The sequence below is a fragment of the Vombatus ursinus genome, unplaced genomic scaffold (assembly GCF_900497805.2).
Source record: "Vombatus ursinus unplaced genomic scaffold, bare-nosed wombat genome assembly UNPS02009918.1, whole genome shotgun sequence".
NCBI lineage: Eukaryota > Metazoa > Chordata > Mammalia > Diprotodontia > Vombatidae > Vombatus > Vombatus ursinus.
The window spans coordinates 1,719,644-1,732,714 of NW_020949696.1; the positions used below are offsets into that span (position 1 = coordinate 1,719,644).

Here is a 13,071-nt window from a genome sequence, read left to right on the forward strand (position 1 = left end):
TGCCTTTGCAGGAAGGGCCCTTGGAACTGAGAATGCCTGGGCTGGAAGGGCCCTTAGATCTTACGGTGCCTTTGCAGGAAGGACCCTCTTCACAGCTGCATGAGCCTTTAGGACACGGAATATAGGATGCCAGAGCTAGCAGGGACCTTGGAATGTGGAATGTCAGAGCTTTAAGGGACGCTGGTCCATAGAAGTCAGGGTTACACCATTTATTAAGCACTTGCTGTGTTTTGCTCTGTAGCTTGGACTGGGGGATGTCAAGATGACGCTGTCTCTGCCCTCAAAGAGCTTCTACTTGGGGGATGGGGAGGGGGGATATGACATAGAGATAATAAGAATCCTTTGTTCTGGAGGCAAAGGTGATATCCAAACAATACAATAGAAGGTTTTGAAGAGAGGGAAACGGGGGTCCTCTAGTGTCTCTGAAAAGGCAGCACCTAAAAGAACAGAAAGATTCCCTGCTGCCTCAAGGCCACATGTGGCCCTCTAGTTCCTCAGGTGTGGCCTTTTGACTGAGTCCAAGTTTTACAAAACAAATCTTTTATTAAGGGGGTTTGTTCTGTGAAGTTTGGATTCAGTCAAAGGGCCAAACTTGAGGACCTAGAGGGCCAAATGTGGCCTCGTGGCCCCAGGTTCCCCACCCCTGATCTAGAGGAAAGGAGGGAGTGAGATGCAAGCAGATGGACGGGACAGCCAGTGGGCATGGTCTATAGATACAGCTGGTGATCCAGTTTTGCTGGAATTTAAAGAGTGCTCAGAGGGGAGGAGGATGAAATAAGATTGGAAGAGTCAGTTGGGACCAGACTAGACGGCTGGGAGCCCCTCAACGATTTTGGGGTAGGGGTAAGCTTCTTTTGGTAACTGACTCGAAGCAGCAGCCCCAGCTAAGAAACTTCAGCAGGGAGTAGTGAAGGCACTACTACGCCATTAGACAAAATAGGTATACATTTATGTGTATGTGAGTGTGTGTTTGTGTGTGTGTAAAATTACTCTCTAACTACTTCTATCTATCAGTTCTTTCTCTAGGAATTTTAGAGTACTATTTTTGGTTCTGGCGTGAATTGGAAACCATCATACCCTGAGTCAGGGAAGGCTCAGTTGGAATACCATCTCTGACAATTACTAGTTGTGTGACCTTAGGCAAATTTTCTTAGCCTCAGTTTCCTCATATATAAAATGAGAGGGTCCAACCAGATGACTTCCAAGCTCCCTTCCAGCTCTTAAAAAACAAAAGCAGACAAAAAAAAGCTTTCCCAAAAATCTCATTTTATCCACAACCCCCAGAGATAGGTGCTATTATTATCCAGATTTCACAGATGAGGAAACTGAGACCGATTGAGATTAAGTGATTTGTCCAAGAGTCACACGGCCAGTAAAGATCTGAGGCCACATTTGAACTCAGTTAACTCCAGGTCTAGCATTCAAGCTGCTTCTTAAAAAATAATAATTTTTAAAAATTTGTGACAAGCCTGGATCTCTGTCGAGGACCTCGAGAAAGCATATGGGGGTCGACTGGAACCACTGGCAGGCGTGTAGTAGACATTGAAGTGGGCAGGGGTCTCCAGGGCGCAGAGGGTTAAGGCGGGGCCGCGGGGCCGCAGGCCGGCCCGCCGGCCCGGGCTGGGTTGGCCGGCCCGTTGGGCCGGGCGGGCTGGGAGGAGGGGTGCACTCAGCAGCCTCGCCCGGGGCCGTGTTGGTCTTGGCGGCGGCCACAGACTCGCCATTGTCTTGCAAATGATTCGCGCTGGGCCCTCCAGCGAGTTCAGCTGGGTCCAGCCGCCTAGAAAACCGGCGCCTCCGCCCGGGGCCCTAGCGCCATCCTGGCTCTGACTTAAAGCCTTGGAACCGGTGAGGCCCCCAGCTTGGGAAGGCAAAAGGGGGAGGCCTCCCCCGACCCGGCCCCTCTGGAGACCCGGGCATGAGTCTTGGCTAATGAAGTGACCTTGGATAAGTCCTCATCTCTTAAGGGATTTAAGTCACATTAGCTACATGGTCTCTTTCCAGCCCTGACAGTCCGGGCTTCTCTCCTAAGCCCTCGGATTCTTGCTAGTCGTCCGGCATTGGGCTGTACTGCCCGTGGAAGGAAGGGCGGGGGGGGGCCCTCCCTCTGCCCTTCGATCCTCTTAGACCGAGGGACCCCGGAACCCGGAGGAGGGAGGGGCAGTGGGAAGGCACTCCAAGCCCCTAAACTTATAACAGATGGGGTGGGGTTAAACTGGGGGCCCACCTCTTCTGGCTCCTCCTCCACCTCCTACGGCTGTGCGGAAACTGAGCTAGAGAATGTTGGAAAGAGGACCTGAGGCTCGGCCTCTGGTCTTAATAATGGTGGTAATAATAGCCAAGTTTGCCGCAGCTGTATGTACATTATCTCTAATCATCCCTGCCACCCTGAAGGGGCGGGGGCCATTTTTATCCCTGTCGGACAAGTGAGGAAATTGAGGCACGGAGAAGTGGTTGCTGAGGGTCACACAACTCGGTGTCTTAGAAATGAACCCAGATCTCCCGGATACTCCATTCAAATTGGCAGCCCCTGAGAGCAAGGACCATTGTCTTAGGTTTAGTGCCCAGCACACAGGAAGTGCATAATGCATGCTTATTGGCCGACCCCCGAGGCCAGGCTTGGATCTCACTGCCCCTTTTGGACCTTTGTCTTCTCATCCTAACGATGAAGGAATTGGGACTAATCAGTGAGTGGTAGTTCCTGAATCTTAACCCCAAGTACCGGCTTCTTTACCATCCATCAACCAACTGGTCATTCTTAAGCTACGACTAAGTCTGGGGATACAAAGGCCAAAATGTCCTGCCCTCAGGAAGTTTCTCTGGAGGGGGACAAGGGAGGACCACAATATAAACACAAAAGTATATACAAAATAAGTTACGAGGTCACTCGGTTCGGGGAGGGTGGAGAGGGGAGCACAGGAAGAGTGTTCCAGGACTTGGGGGCAGCCTGGACAGAGTCTGGGTACTGGGGGAGGATGCTGGGGTTGGCCATGAGCTTTCTGAACCTCAGTTTCTGCTTCTGGAAAACAGCTAATAACAGTAATACTCACCATCGTTCAGTTGTTTTCCCCATGTGGGGTTTTCTTGGCAAAGATACTGGAGTAGTTTTCGTTTCCTACTCTAGCTCATTTTACAGGTGAGGAAACTGAGGCAGTGTTAAGTGACTTGTCCAGGTCCCACAGCTAGGAAGTGTCTGAGGCTAGATTTGAACTTGGGAAGATGAGTCTTCCTCATTCCAGACCCACCCTCTATCCACTGCGCCACCTAGCTGCCCCAATACTCACCTACCTTATGTTTAAGTGAAATTATATAACAAATTTTGGAAACTTTTGTGTGCTGTGGAAATATCCAGGTATTGTAAAGACATGTGAGGAACGTGGTCAGACCTGTGCTTTAGGAAAATGACTTTAGCAAATATGTGGAGAATGAACTGGGATACGGAGAGACTGGATGCAGGAAGATCACTACCTCCAAACCTGACACTCGGCCTTCAAATGTCACCTCCTCTGGGCAGCCTTCTGGGCTCACCTGGTCATCAAGGGGGTTTCTTCTACCAAGCCCTTATGGTCCAGTGGCCTAGACCTCTCCCTCCCTTGGGGCCCTCACCCATCTTGAGCAATACTGCAATTAGCTATCTTTACCTCTTTCCCTGTCTTGTTACCTCTTTGCTAGGTAGCTGATAAACTCCCTGCAGGCAGACACAGGGCCTCTGGCTTTCCTCAGCAGAGCTCAATCCTGCCACCCGGGGGCCTTATTGCGTTGTTGTTGAATGAATTATTCACTGACTTGTCTTTCAATGAGCTTTTCTTGGGGCCAAATGAGCAAGTCCCCTGCTTGTCTAACCTAAACTGGGGGATGGGGGGGCAAACAGCACAGGATAGAGATGGAGAAGGACCTGGTTTAGTTACCGAAGAGGGGGGAATAAGATATAGGACTGTAAATATAGGGCAGGTGGGGAAACTGAGGCCCTGAGAGGATAAGTGATGCCCTTCATATTCACTGAAATATAAAGTCACATATTTAATATGAGGGAGATGGAATGCTGAGTTCAGTAGTTCATTAGGTGGGCCAGTTTGGATGGAATATAGACTACACAAAGCAGGATTATTGTAAAATAAGTCTGGAAAGGTAAGCTGATGCCTGACTAGGAAGACTTTTAAATATCGGGCTGAAGAGTTTGCATTTTATCCTAGCGGTAATAGGGAGCCACTAAAGTTTCTTGAGTGGGAGAGTGCCCTGGTCAGATCAGTGCTTTGGGAAGATTGTTTTGGCTGCTGTGCGGAGGACAGATTTTTTCGGGGAGAAACGAGAGGTTAGGAGACTAGTCGATATAATTTGGGCCAATCCAAGCTTACTGTATTCGACTGTGAGAGAGATTGGGGATTGACTTAAAAAAAAAAGTCCCATGTTCCAAGGAGCAGCAGGGACAGATAAGGATATCAAGGATAAGGTGAGGCTATGGGAAAGAAAACACTAACAAATGTGGGGAATGGAATTAAAACAATAATTATAGTACCCAGTTCCAGAGATGTGTTGATAGAATCAGAACATACACTCTAAGGAACTGCAAAAGCTATCATGCCAACCAACTTCATGATTTGAAGAAAAGCAGGGAACCCAAGTGGACCACTCTCTCCTATCTAGAGTCATATAGGATTTTAAAAGACTAGCTTTGGACCAGGGAGAAAAGCCCCTACTGTCATGCAACTTCACTCAAAGTCAGAGAGGTGGGGTTTTCTTTTTTTGGGGGGGGTAGAAAAGGATAACTATTTGAAAGGTGACAGAGCTGTAGTGTGTAGTAATAAATTAAGCACCTACTATGTGCCAAGCACTGTGCTAGGTACTGGGGATACAAGTACAGAGAATGAAGCCATCCCTAGACACAACCCAATACCTTTAACCATCCAATGATCTTTCCAGTAAAAACGTTTTGGGAATGATTTAAATCATAAGCATCTTACATTTGCATAGCCTCAGTTTCCCCAGTACAAATCATGTTACCCACATCTCATTCGACCCTCTAAAGCACTCTGAAATGTGCCAGTATTCTCCTGTTTTAGAAGTGGAGGAGGGGGGTGGCCTGGCTGATTTAGCCTCAGAGGCCTGGATCCAAATGCTTGAGTGGAACTGAACACGCCAGTTCATCACTCTGGGCCTCAGTTTCCTCCTCTGTAAAATAAATGTTGGATCAGATGACCTCCAAGCTTCCTTTCTGATGCTCTGATCTCTGATCCTGTGGGGAAACTGAAGTTTAGTAGTGTTACATAGTTTTTCCAAAACCACCCAGTGGCTAGGTGGCTGCCCTGGACACATCGCTTCCAATGCTTTTTCCGATACACCTTGCTGCTGGGGGAGGGGCATGTCTCTAGTTTGCCATAACGTTGAAATCAATTTTACTTGCAAATAGAATGTGAAGTTGCCTAACTCAAACTTAATTCCTGGTTTTGAAAGCAGGACTCATTTAGGGACCCTTCTTAATGTCCTAGAAAAGGGACCTGAAAAGATAATGCCAGGCTAAGGAACCAGGCAGAACAGGGTCTAGTCTATTATCCAATAACAAATCTTTTTTGTTTGTTTGTTGGAGGGCATTAGGGTTAAGTGACTTGCCCGGGGGTCACACAGCTAGTAAGTATCTGAGGTCACATTTGAACTCAGGTCCTCCTGACTCTAGAGACAGTGCTCTTATCCACTGCATCCCAACAAGCCTTTTGTTGAAAGATGTTCCCAATCTTGGGCCAGGTTCTGGAAAAGGAGATCTAACTTCTGCCCTCAGAATTGTTAAATTTTTGCCTTTTCGTTCCCAGCCCTGGACCGTAATAAGTGTCTTACAAGTGGTTATTGAATGAATGAATGAATGAATGAATGTTCTCAAAATGGGGGGGAGAGGGGGACTCAGCAGCAGACAACCAAAAGAGCTCTAAACAAGTCCTCCTCTCTTTCCCTCCCTTCCTCCCTCCCTCTCTCCCTCCCTCTTTCTCTCCCTCCCTCCCTCCCTCCCTCTCTCCCTCCCTCTCTCTCTCCCTCTCTCTCCCTCCCTCTCTTTCTCTCTCTCTCCCCCTCTCTCCTAAACCCTCCTGCAATCAAATGAAACTGCTCTCTCCAAAGTTACCAGTGACCTCTTCATTGCTCAGTCCTCCTCCTTCTTGACCTTCCTCTAGGCTTTGACACTGCCCATTATCTCCTCCATGATACTTCCTCCTCTGTGGTTTTCAGTACATCACTCTCCCCAGGTTTTCCTCCTGGCCGTCCCACTGTACTTCCTTAGCCTCCTTTGTTGCTTCTTCATCCCTGGGTGTCTCCCAAGGCTCTGTCATGGACGCTTTTCTTCTCTCCCTCTGTCTGGTTTCATTTGGTGGTCTCATCAGCTCCCATGGTCACTTATCCTCTCTATGCAAATGAGGCCCAGATCTATAGATCCTGCCCCGGTCTTTCTCCTGAGCCCCAGTCCCACATCACTGTCTATCTATCGGACATCTCAAACGCAACATCATCCAAAAAGAATTCATTATCTTTCTTCCTCAAATCCTCCTTTCCTCCCAACATTCCTATTACCGCTGAGGACACCCCCATCTTCCCAGGCACCTAGGCTTCCAACCCCAATTTTCAGCCTTAACTCCACACTCCCATATTCAGTCTGGCACCGAATCTTGTGGTTTCTCAGTCAGTAAAAATTTGTTAAGCACCTACTATGTGCCAGACATTGTGTTAAGTGTTAAGCGATACATAGAAAGGCAAAAGGTAGAGCTTATAGTCTGATGGGAGAGACAAGATGCAAACCATGGACAAACCGGCTATAGACAGGATAAATGGTTGGGAGGGAAGGTGCCAGCATTCAAGGGGACCAGGAAAGGCTTCCTATAGAAGGGAGGATTTTTGCTGGGACTTCAGGGAAGCCAGGAGGTGGAGATGAGAAGGGGGAAACATTCCAGGGATGGGGACAACCAGGGAAAATGGTAGGAGTTTGGAGATGAGAGTGTCTTGTGTGAGGTCAGTGACACTGAGTCAGAGAGTATGTAGTGGGTGGTGGGGGAGAGAAGGTTGGGAAGGGCTTTGAATGCCAGAAAGGATTTTCTATTTGATGCTGGAGGTGTAGGGAGCCAGTAGAGTTTATTGAGTTGGAGATGGAGGCAGGCAGCTAGGTGGTGCAGTGGATAGACCACTGGCCTTGGAGTCAGAGGACCTGAGTTCAAATCCGATCTCAGACTAGACACTTGACATTTACTAACTGTGTGACCCTGGGCAAGTCACTTAACCCCCAATTGCTTCATATATTTAAAAAAAAAAAAAGAGTTGGAGATGGGCCTGGGGGTTGGGTCGTCGGTGACTCAGTAAGACCTGTGCTTTAGAAAGCACCCATTTTGACAGCTGGTGGAGGATTAAATGGAGTGGGCAGAGCCTGGAGGCAGGCAGACCAGCCAACAGGCTTTTACAACAGTCTAGGCAGGAGGTGACCAGGGCCAGGCCCAGGGTGATGTCAGAGAGGAGAAGGGGACACATGCAAGACATGTCAGGAAGGTCAGATTGACAGGCCTCGGCAACCCATTGGATATGGGATTGGGGCGGGGGGGGGGGGGGATGGTGAGACAGAGTGAGGAGTTGAGGACAACACTAAGATTTTGCACTGGCCGTCCCCCATGACTGGAATTCTCTTCCCCTTCCCTTTGGCTCCTCAGATTCCTTCAAGACCCGAAAGGAATCCCATTTTCTGCAAGAGACCTCCCCCCCCCCCCCCTCCCCCCGCCAGTGCCTTCCATAATCTTCCACCTATGTCTTCTATGTATGTACTGAGCTACCATACGATTCCTCCCCCTTTCCAGTATGAGCTCCTGGAGGGCAGGAGTTTAGGGTTTAGGGTTTGTCGTCAGGGCCTGGCACACAGTAAGCACTTGATAAATGCTTGTAGACTCAACTTCCTGATCTTCACAGACTGTGTTGGTCCCCAAACCTGCCCCCAATCCAACATGTGATTTTCCATCTCCTGGCCTTTATGTGCCCTGTCCCCCATGCCCTTCCTCTCACTTTGGCCTTTCAGTAATTATAAGAGCTTACATTTATATAGTGCCTACTATGTGCCAGTTATTGTGCAAAGTGCTTTACAAATAATATCTCATCTGATCCTCACACAACCCTAGGTAGTGTTATTATCCCCATTTTACAGCTGAGGAAACTGAGGTAGACAGAGGTATAGTGAGGCCCAGCACTCTATCCACTGAGCCATCCTCCACTTCCTTCAGCTCTTATGTTGTCTCCTGCTGAAAGCCTTTTTTTCTGATCTTCTCTGCCGGTTGTGCTTCCTTCCTCTTCCTTCCTCACGTGGTCACATGCATGTTGCTTATCTGCAAGGTCCATTTGTTTATTACCAGGAGACTAGAAGGTCTTTGAGGGCAGGCACTGTTTGGTTTCTGTCCATGTATCCCCAGGGCTTATAAGGCACAGTTCCTGGCATGTTGTAGGCACCTAATAAACGCTTGATCAGATAGAAACAAAACACAACCTCACATCCCCTGCAGAAGCGTGTGATTCATACACTGTCAGGCCTGAGGAGCCCATACTGACTGGTCGGCAAAGGCTTCATAAAGGGCTAGGGATTGGAAGAGGGGGATGGTAAGGAGAAGGAGGGAAAGGATAGAAGGCCGGAAATGCTCCTTCTTCTTATCATTGCAATTCTGCCTCTTCTTCAGCACTTAGCACTTTGCTGGAATGAATTGGACTGGGGCGGGGATCCTGAACCTGAGACCCACCAGTTTGTTATCTTGGATGGGAGGGGAAATGACATCTTTATCATTAGGAACCTTTGGGTTACTCCAGTGTCTTTTATTTATTTCAAAACGTGATTCGGAGACCAGGACTCCGGGATACCAATAAGGCTGAGGACCCTTGGCTTGAGAGGGGTATTGCTTGTTCTGTTTGTGACCCAGGGCAAGATTCTTCTCCCTCTGGGCCTTAGGTGGGCCTAGTTGTTCTCCAAGGTCAAGGATCTCTTTATTGTCTGAATTAGGGAATTCTAGGATTTAGACCTGGCAGGAACTCCAGAATGTCAGATCTGGGAGGCCCTTAGAACATAGGATGTCAGGGCTGAGTGGGCCGTTAGAACACTGAATGTCAGAGCTGGGAGGGCCCATAGAATGCAGGATGTCACAATTTAGAGATCAATGATTCCTTCTTCAATTTATAGGTGGGGAAACTGAGGCACAGAAAAAGGGACATTTATCAGAACAATAGCCCACCAAGTCTAGGCCTACCTACCTGCAATACACATAGGATTATAGGTCTAGATCACCCCTTTCATTTTATAGGTGATGAAACAGCTCTAGGGAAGTGACTCACCTAACATCCCAAGGTAGTAAGTGATAGAGGACAGGATTTGAACCCAGCTTCTTTGATGCCAAATCCAGTGTTCTTTCTTTTTGGGGTTTTTTTGTTTTCTTTTTCTTTTTTTTTTTTTGGCTAGGCAATGGGGTTAAGTGACTTGCCCAGGGTCACACAGCTGGTAAGTGTTACGTGTCTGAGGCCGGATTTGAACTCAGGTCCTTCCGAATCCAGGGCCAGTGCTCTATCCACTGTGCCACCTAGCTGCCCCTTGTGTTCTTTCTATACACTGTACCATTCCTCCCTTCATAGGGGCCCCAGGGCTGGGATAGGTAGGGAACAGAAGGCCTAGAGTTGGGAATGGGGACGCTTGGACCCCATTATGGTAGATTTTGACTGACCCTTCTTTTTCTGCTTTTCAGAGTGCGGCTGCAGCTCCCAGCCCGGTGATGGGTGGCATGGCTCCCAGTGACGGGATGCCTATGCCAGCTGGCTTCTTTCAGGTACCACAATGGGGCTGTCTAGTGGGGAGCAGGATTGGGGGGGGCAGACTTGTTCTTTGGCAGCCTCAGGAATGAGGAGGGGCTGTGAGGAGGGTGAAGGTTAAACTTCTCCCAGTGTGGAGGGCTATGTGGGGCTCTGTGCGTAGGTAGACATGGGATGCAGTTGTCTGTGGGATGTGTTTGTGTGTCTGTGAGGGAGAGCAAATCATATGGGTGTCTTGGAGAGAGATGGAAAGAGAGAAAAAAATAGTGAAAGAGAGGGAGGGGGGAGAGGGAGGAGAGGGACAAAGGGTGGGGAGAGGGAGAGGAAGGGGGGGTGTAGGGGCTATCGTGTGTGAGTCAGCAGCATGGAGCCTATGGCTGTGTGTTTGTGTAAGAAAGAAAGAAAGGAATGGTGTGGCCTGTCATAGAGGAGGCTTGTGGACGGACTCGAGGTACAGTCTGTCAGTGAGAGAGAGAGAGAAAGGCAGAGTGTGGGTGTGTGAGTATGTGTTGGTGAGAGGAAGAACCGAGGGAGGGGGCCGTGGAGTGAGTGTATGGAGAGGGAGAGGCATGGGGGCATCTCTGTGCAGAAGGGCGGGGAGGATCTGTGGGAGAGAGAGGCCTAGAGGTCTTTGTGGCTTTGGGGTCTATGTTTGGAAGAGAGAAAGCAGCATGGGGTCTCTAGACATGCATGTGAACAAGAGGCGTGGGGTCTGTGTGTGTGGGAGAGAGAGAAAGAAATAGGCATGAGTCTGTATGTATGGGGGGAGGGCAGGAGAGAGGCAGGAAGGAGGGAGGTCTCCCATAAGATGGGGATGTGGGGTTTGGGTGTGTAGGAGAGGTGCCAGGCTGATACAGAGCACTAGAGAGAGGGGGCCATGGCGTCTATGTGATCTGAAGGGCTGAGGTCTCTGTGTTTGAGAGACAGGGGCAGGCAGAGGGCAGAGGGGATCTGTAGAGGAAAGGGGCTAGGGGTTCTTGGAATGTGTGGGGATGTCATAGGGTGAGAAAAGGAGAGAGGAGGGTATGGGATCTGTGTGTGTGTGTGTGTGTGAGAGAGAGAGAGAGAGAGAGATATGTATGTAGGGTATGTGTGTGATAGACATGGGGTCTATCTGTATGGGGTATACGTATGAGAGGCATAAAGTCTGGGGAACATGGAGGCATCTGTCTGAGGGGAGTATGAGGTCTGTGGAGGGTAGGGGTCTGTGTGAGAGAGAGGAAGGATATGGGGGCTTTGAGATTAAGAAGGGGGGTGGGAGAGAGCGTGTAGTGTCTACAAGAAAGAACAGAAAGTATGTATGTGTGTTTAGAGACACAGAGAGGCATGGAGGTCTGTGTATATGAGAAAGGGAGAAATATAAAAGGATGTAAGGTCTTTGTGTGTGAGAGAGGCAAGAGGTCTTTGGGTGGGGAAGGAGGGAGTGTTTGTGTGTGAGAGAGATGTGGTATGAGAGAAGGTCAGGATATGAGGTATGGGAGGGGAGGGATAAAGAAGAAAGTAGAGAGAGAGTATGTGTATGTGTGTGTGTGTGTGTGTGTGTGTTTGTGTGTAAAGTGGGGGGAGAGGAGGGGATAGGGTCCCTTTGTGTGGGAAAAAGGCATGAAGTCTGTGTGAGAGAAAAGCAAGAAATCTGTTGGGGGTGGGAGACAGGGATCTGTGTGTGAGAGGGAGAGAGGGGAGGCCTGAGCTCTGTGAGAAGGGAGAGAAACAGAGACAGACAGTGAGAGGAGATAGTATGTCAGATCTCTTGTGAGCAAGAGAGGTGGGGGGGGGTGGGGGGGGGTGGTAGGGGAGGGGTGGAGGTTGGAGGATCCAGGACAGAGCAGGAGGATGGTATGCAAGTGGCAAGGAGGGGGAGGCTCCACATTCAGGAGGTTGGGGCTGTGGGTCTTGGGTATTCTAATTCAATATTAATTAAGATGGAAGGCTGCCTGAGGCAGCTAGGTGGCCCAGTGGATAGAGCACAGGCCCTGGAGTCAGGAATCAGGACCTGAGTTCAGATTTGGCCTCAGACAGTTACTAGCTGTGTGACCCTGAGCAAGTCACTTAACCCCAATTGCCTACCCCCACCCCCCCCAAAAAAAAGAAGAAGGAAGGCTGCTGTGGGGAAGTGACCCAGGGATCAGTGTTGGGTGTCCTGGTCATTTTGCATTCTTGTCAGTGACCTGGATCAAGGAGGCATTGACCAGATCTATAGAGGACAAATAGCCAGGAGGGTTCCCTAGTGCACTGAAGGATCAACCAGGAGCCCAAAAGATCTGGAGAGGCCAGAACACTGAGCCAGTCTGACAAAGATGTATTTAGTAGAGATCAATGCAAAGTCTTACACCAGTTCAAGAAGTCAACTTAAGTACAGGATGAAAACAGTAATGGTGGCAGTGACCTTAGAGATTGTAGAATTATTCACATACATTACTTGCACGTCACTAAAACACCGAGGAAGATTTGGCTGCCCATGATTTCTGTTTTCCAGATAAGACAACTCCAGCTCTAGTTCAGAAAGCTTAAGTGGTCTTATTAGGGAGACTTCAGAGGTGGCATTTGAACTGCAGATTCCATGTTTCCCAGCTTAGCCCCACAATCTAATGCCTCACAATAGACAGTAGTTTGCTTGACAAAGACCTGGGGGTCCTCATGGACTCCAAGTTCAGAATGAGTCAGCGGTGTGATATGGCAGGCAAAAAATGCTAAGGAAGTCTTAGTTGCTTTGAGAGATAATGGACAGAAGTCCTGTTGTATTCTGCCTCAGTTGGGCCACTTCAGAGATGTTGAGTAAACCGTTCTAGATGCCACATTTTAGAAAGGACAGAGAGAGAACCCAGAGGATGGCGATCAGCACGGTGAAATGCCTCGAATCCATGACAACATGAGAACCAGTTGAAATAACTGGGGATGTTTAACCTGGAAAATCATAAGGCGTAGGAGCAACATGATCATTGTCTTCAGGAAGCTGGAGGGCTGTCATGTGGAAGATGGATCAGCCCCAGAGGGCAGAGCCAGGAACTGTGGGGGGAAGTCATGGAGGGAATGGGTTAAGCTTGACATTGAGAAAAGCTTCCTGACACTGAGAACCGGCCCCAGTGGAATGGGCTGCCCTGGGAGGGAGCAGGTCCCTTTGACTGCATGTCACCAGGCAGAGGGTGGCTGAGCTCTCATGAGGGATGTGTGTGTGTGTGTGTGTGTGTGTGTGTGAGAGAGAGGGGGGGGTAGATGTATATTTGTGTACGAGAGAGAGAGAAGGGAAGGCATGGGATCTGTGTGTGTATGAGACAG

At 49.1% G+C, this 13,071-nt stretch overlaps 1 protein-coding gene across 5 annotated transcripts in view; it reads left to right on the plus strand.

Annotated features, from left to right (window-relative positions):
- SSBP4 (single stranded DNA binding protein 4) overlaps nucleotides 1-13,071 on the plus strand; it is a 46,121-nt gene that overhangs the window by 18,754 nt on the left and 14,296 nt on the right. For all 5 annotated transcript variants that reach the window (XM_027853263.1, XM_027853266.1, XM_027853262.1 and 2 more), the window contains one exon: nucleotides 9,732-9,812. In XM_027853263.1, the coding sequence (XP_027709064.1) occupies nucleotides 9,732-9,812 (81 nt within the window). The remainder of the gene's footprint in view (nucleotides 1-9,731; nucleotides 9,813-13,071) is intronic.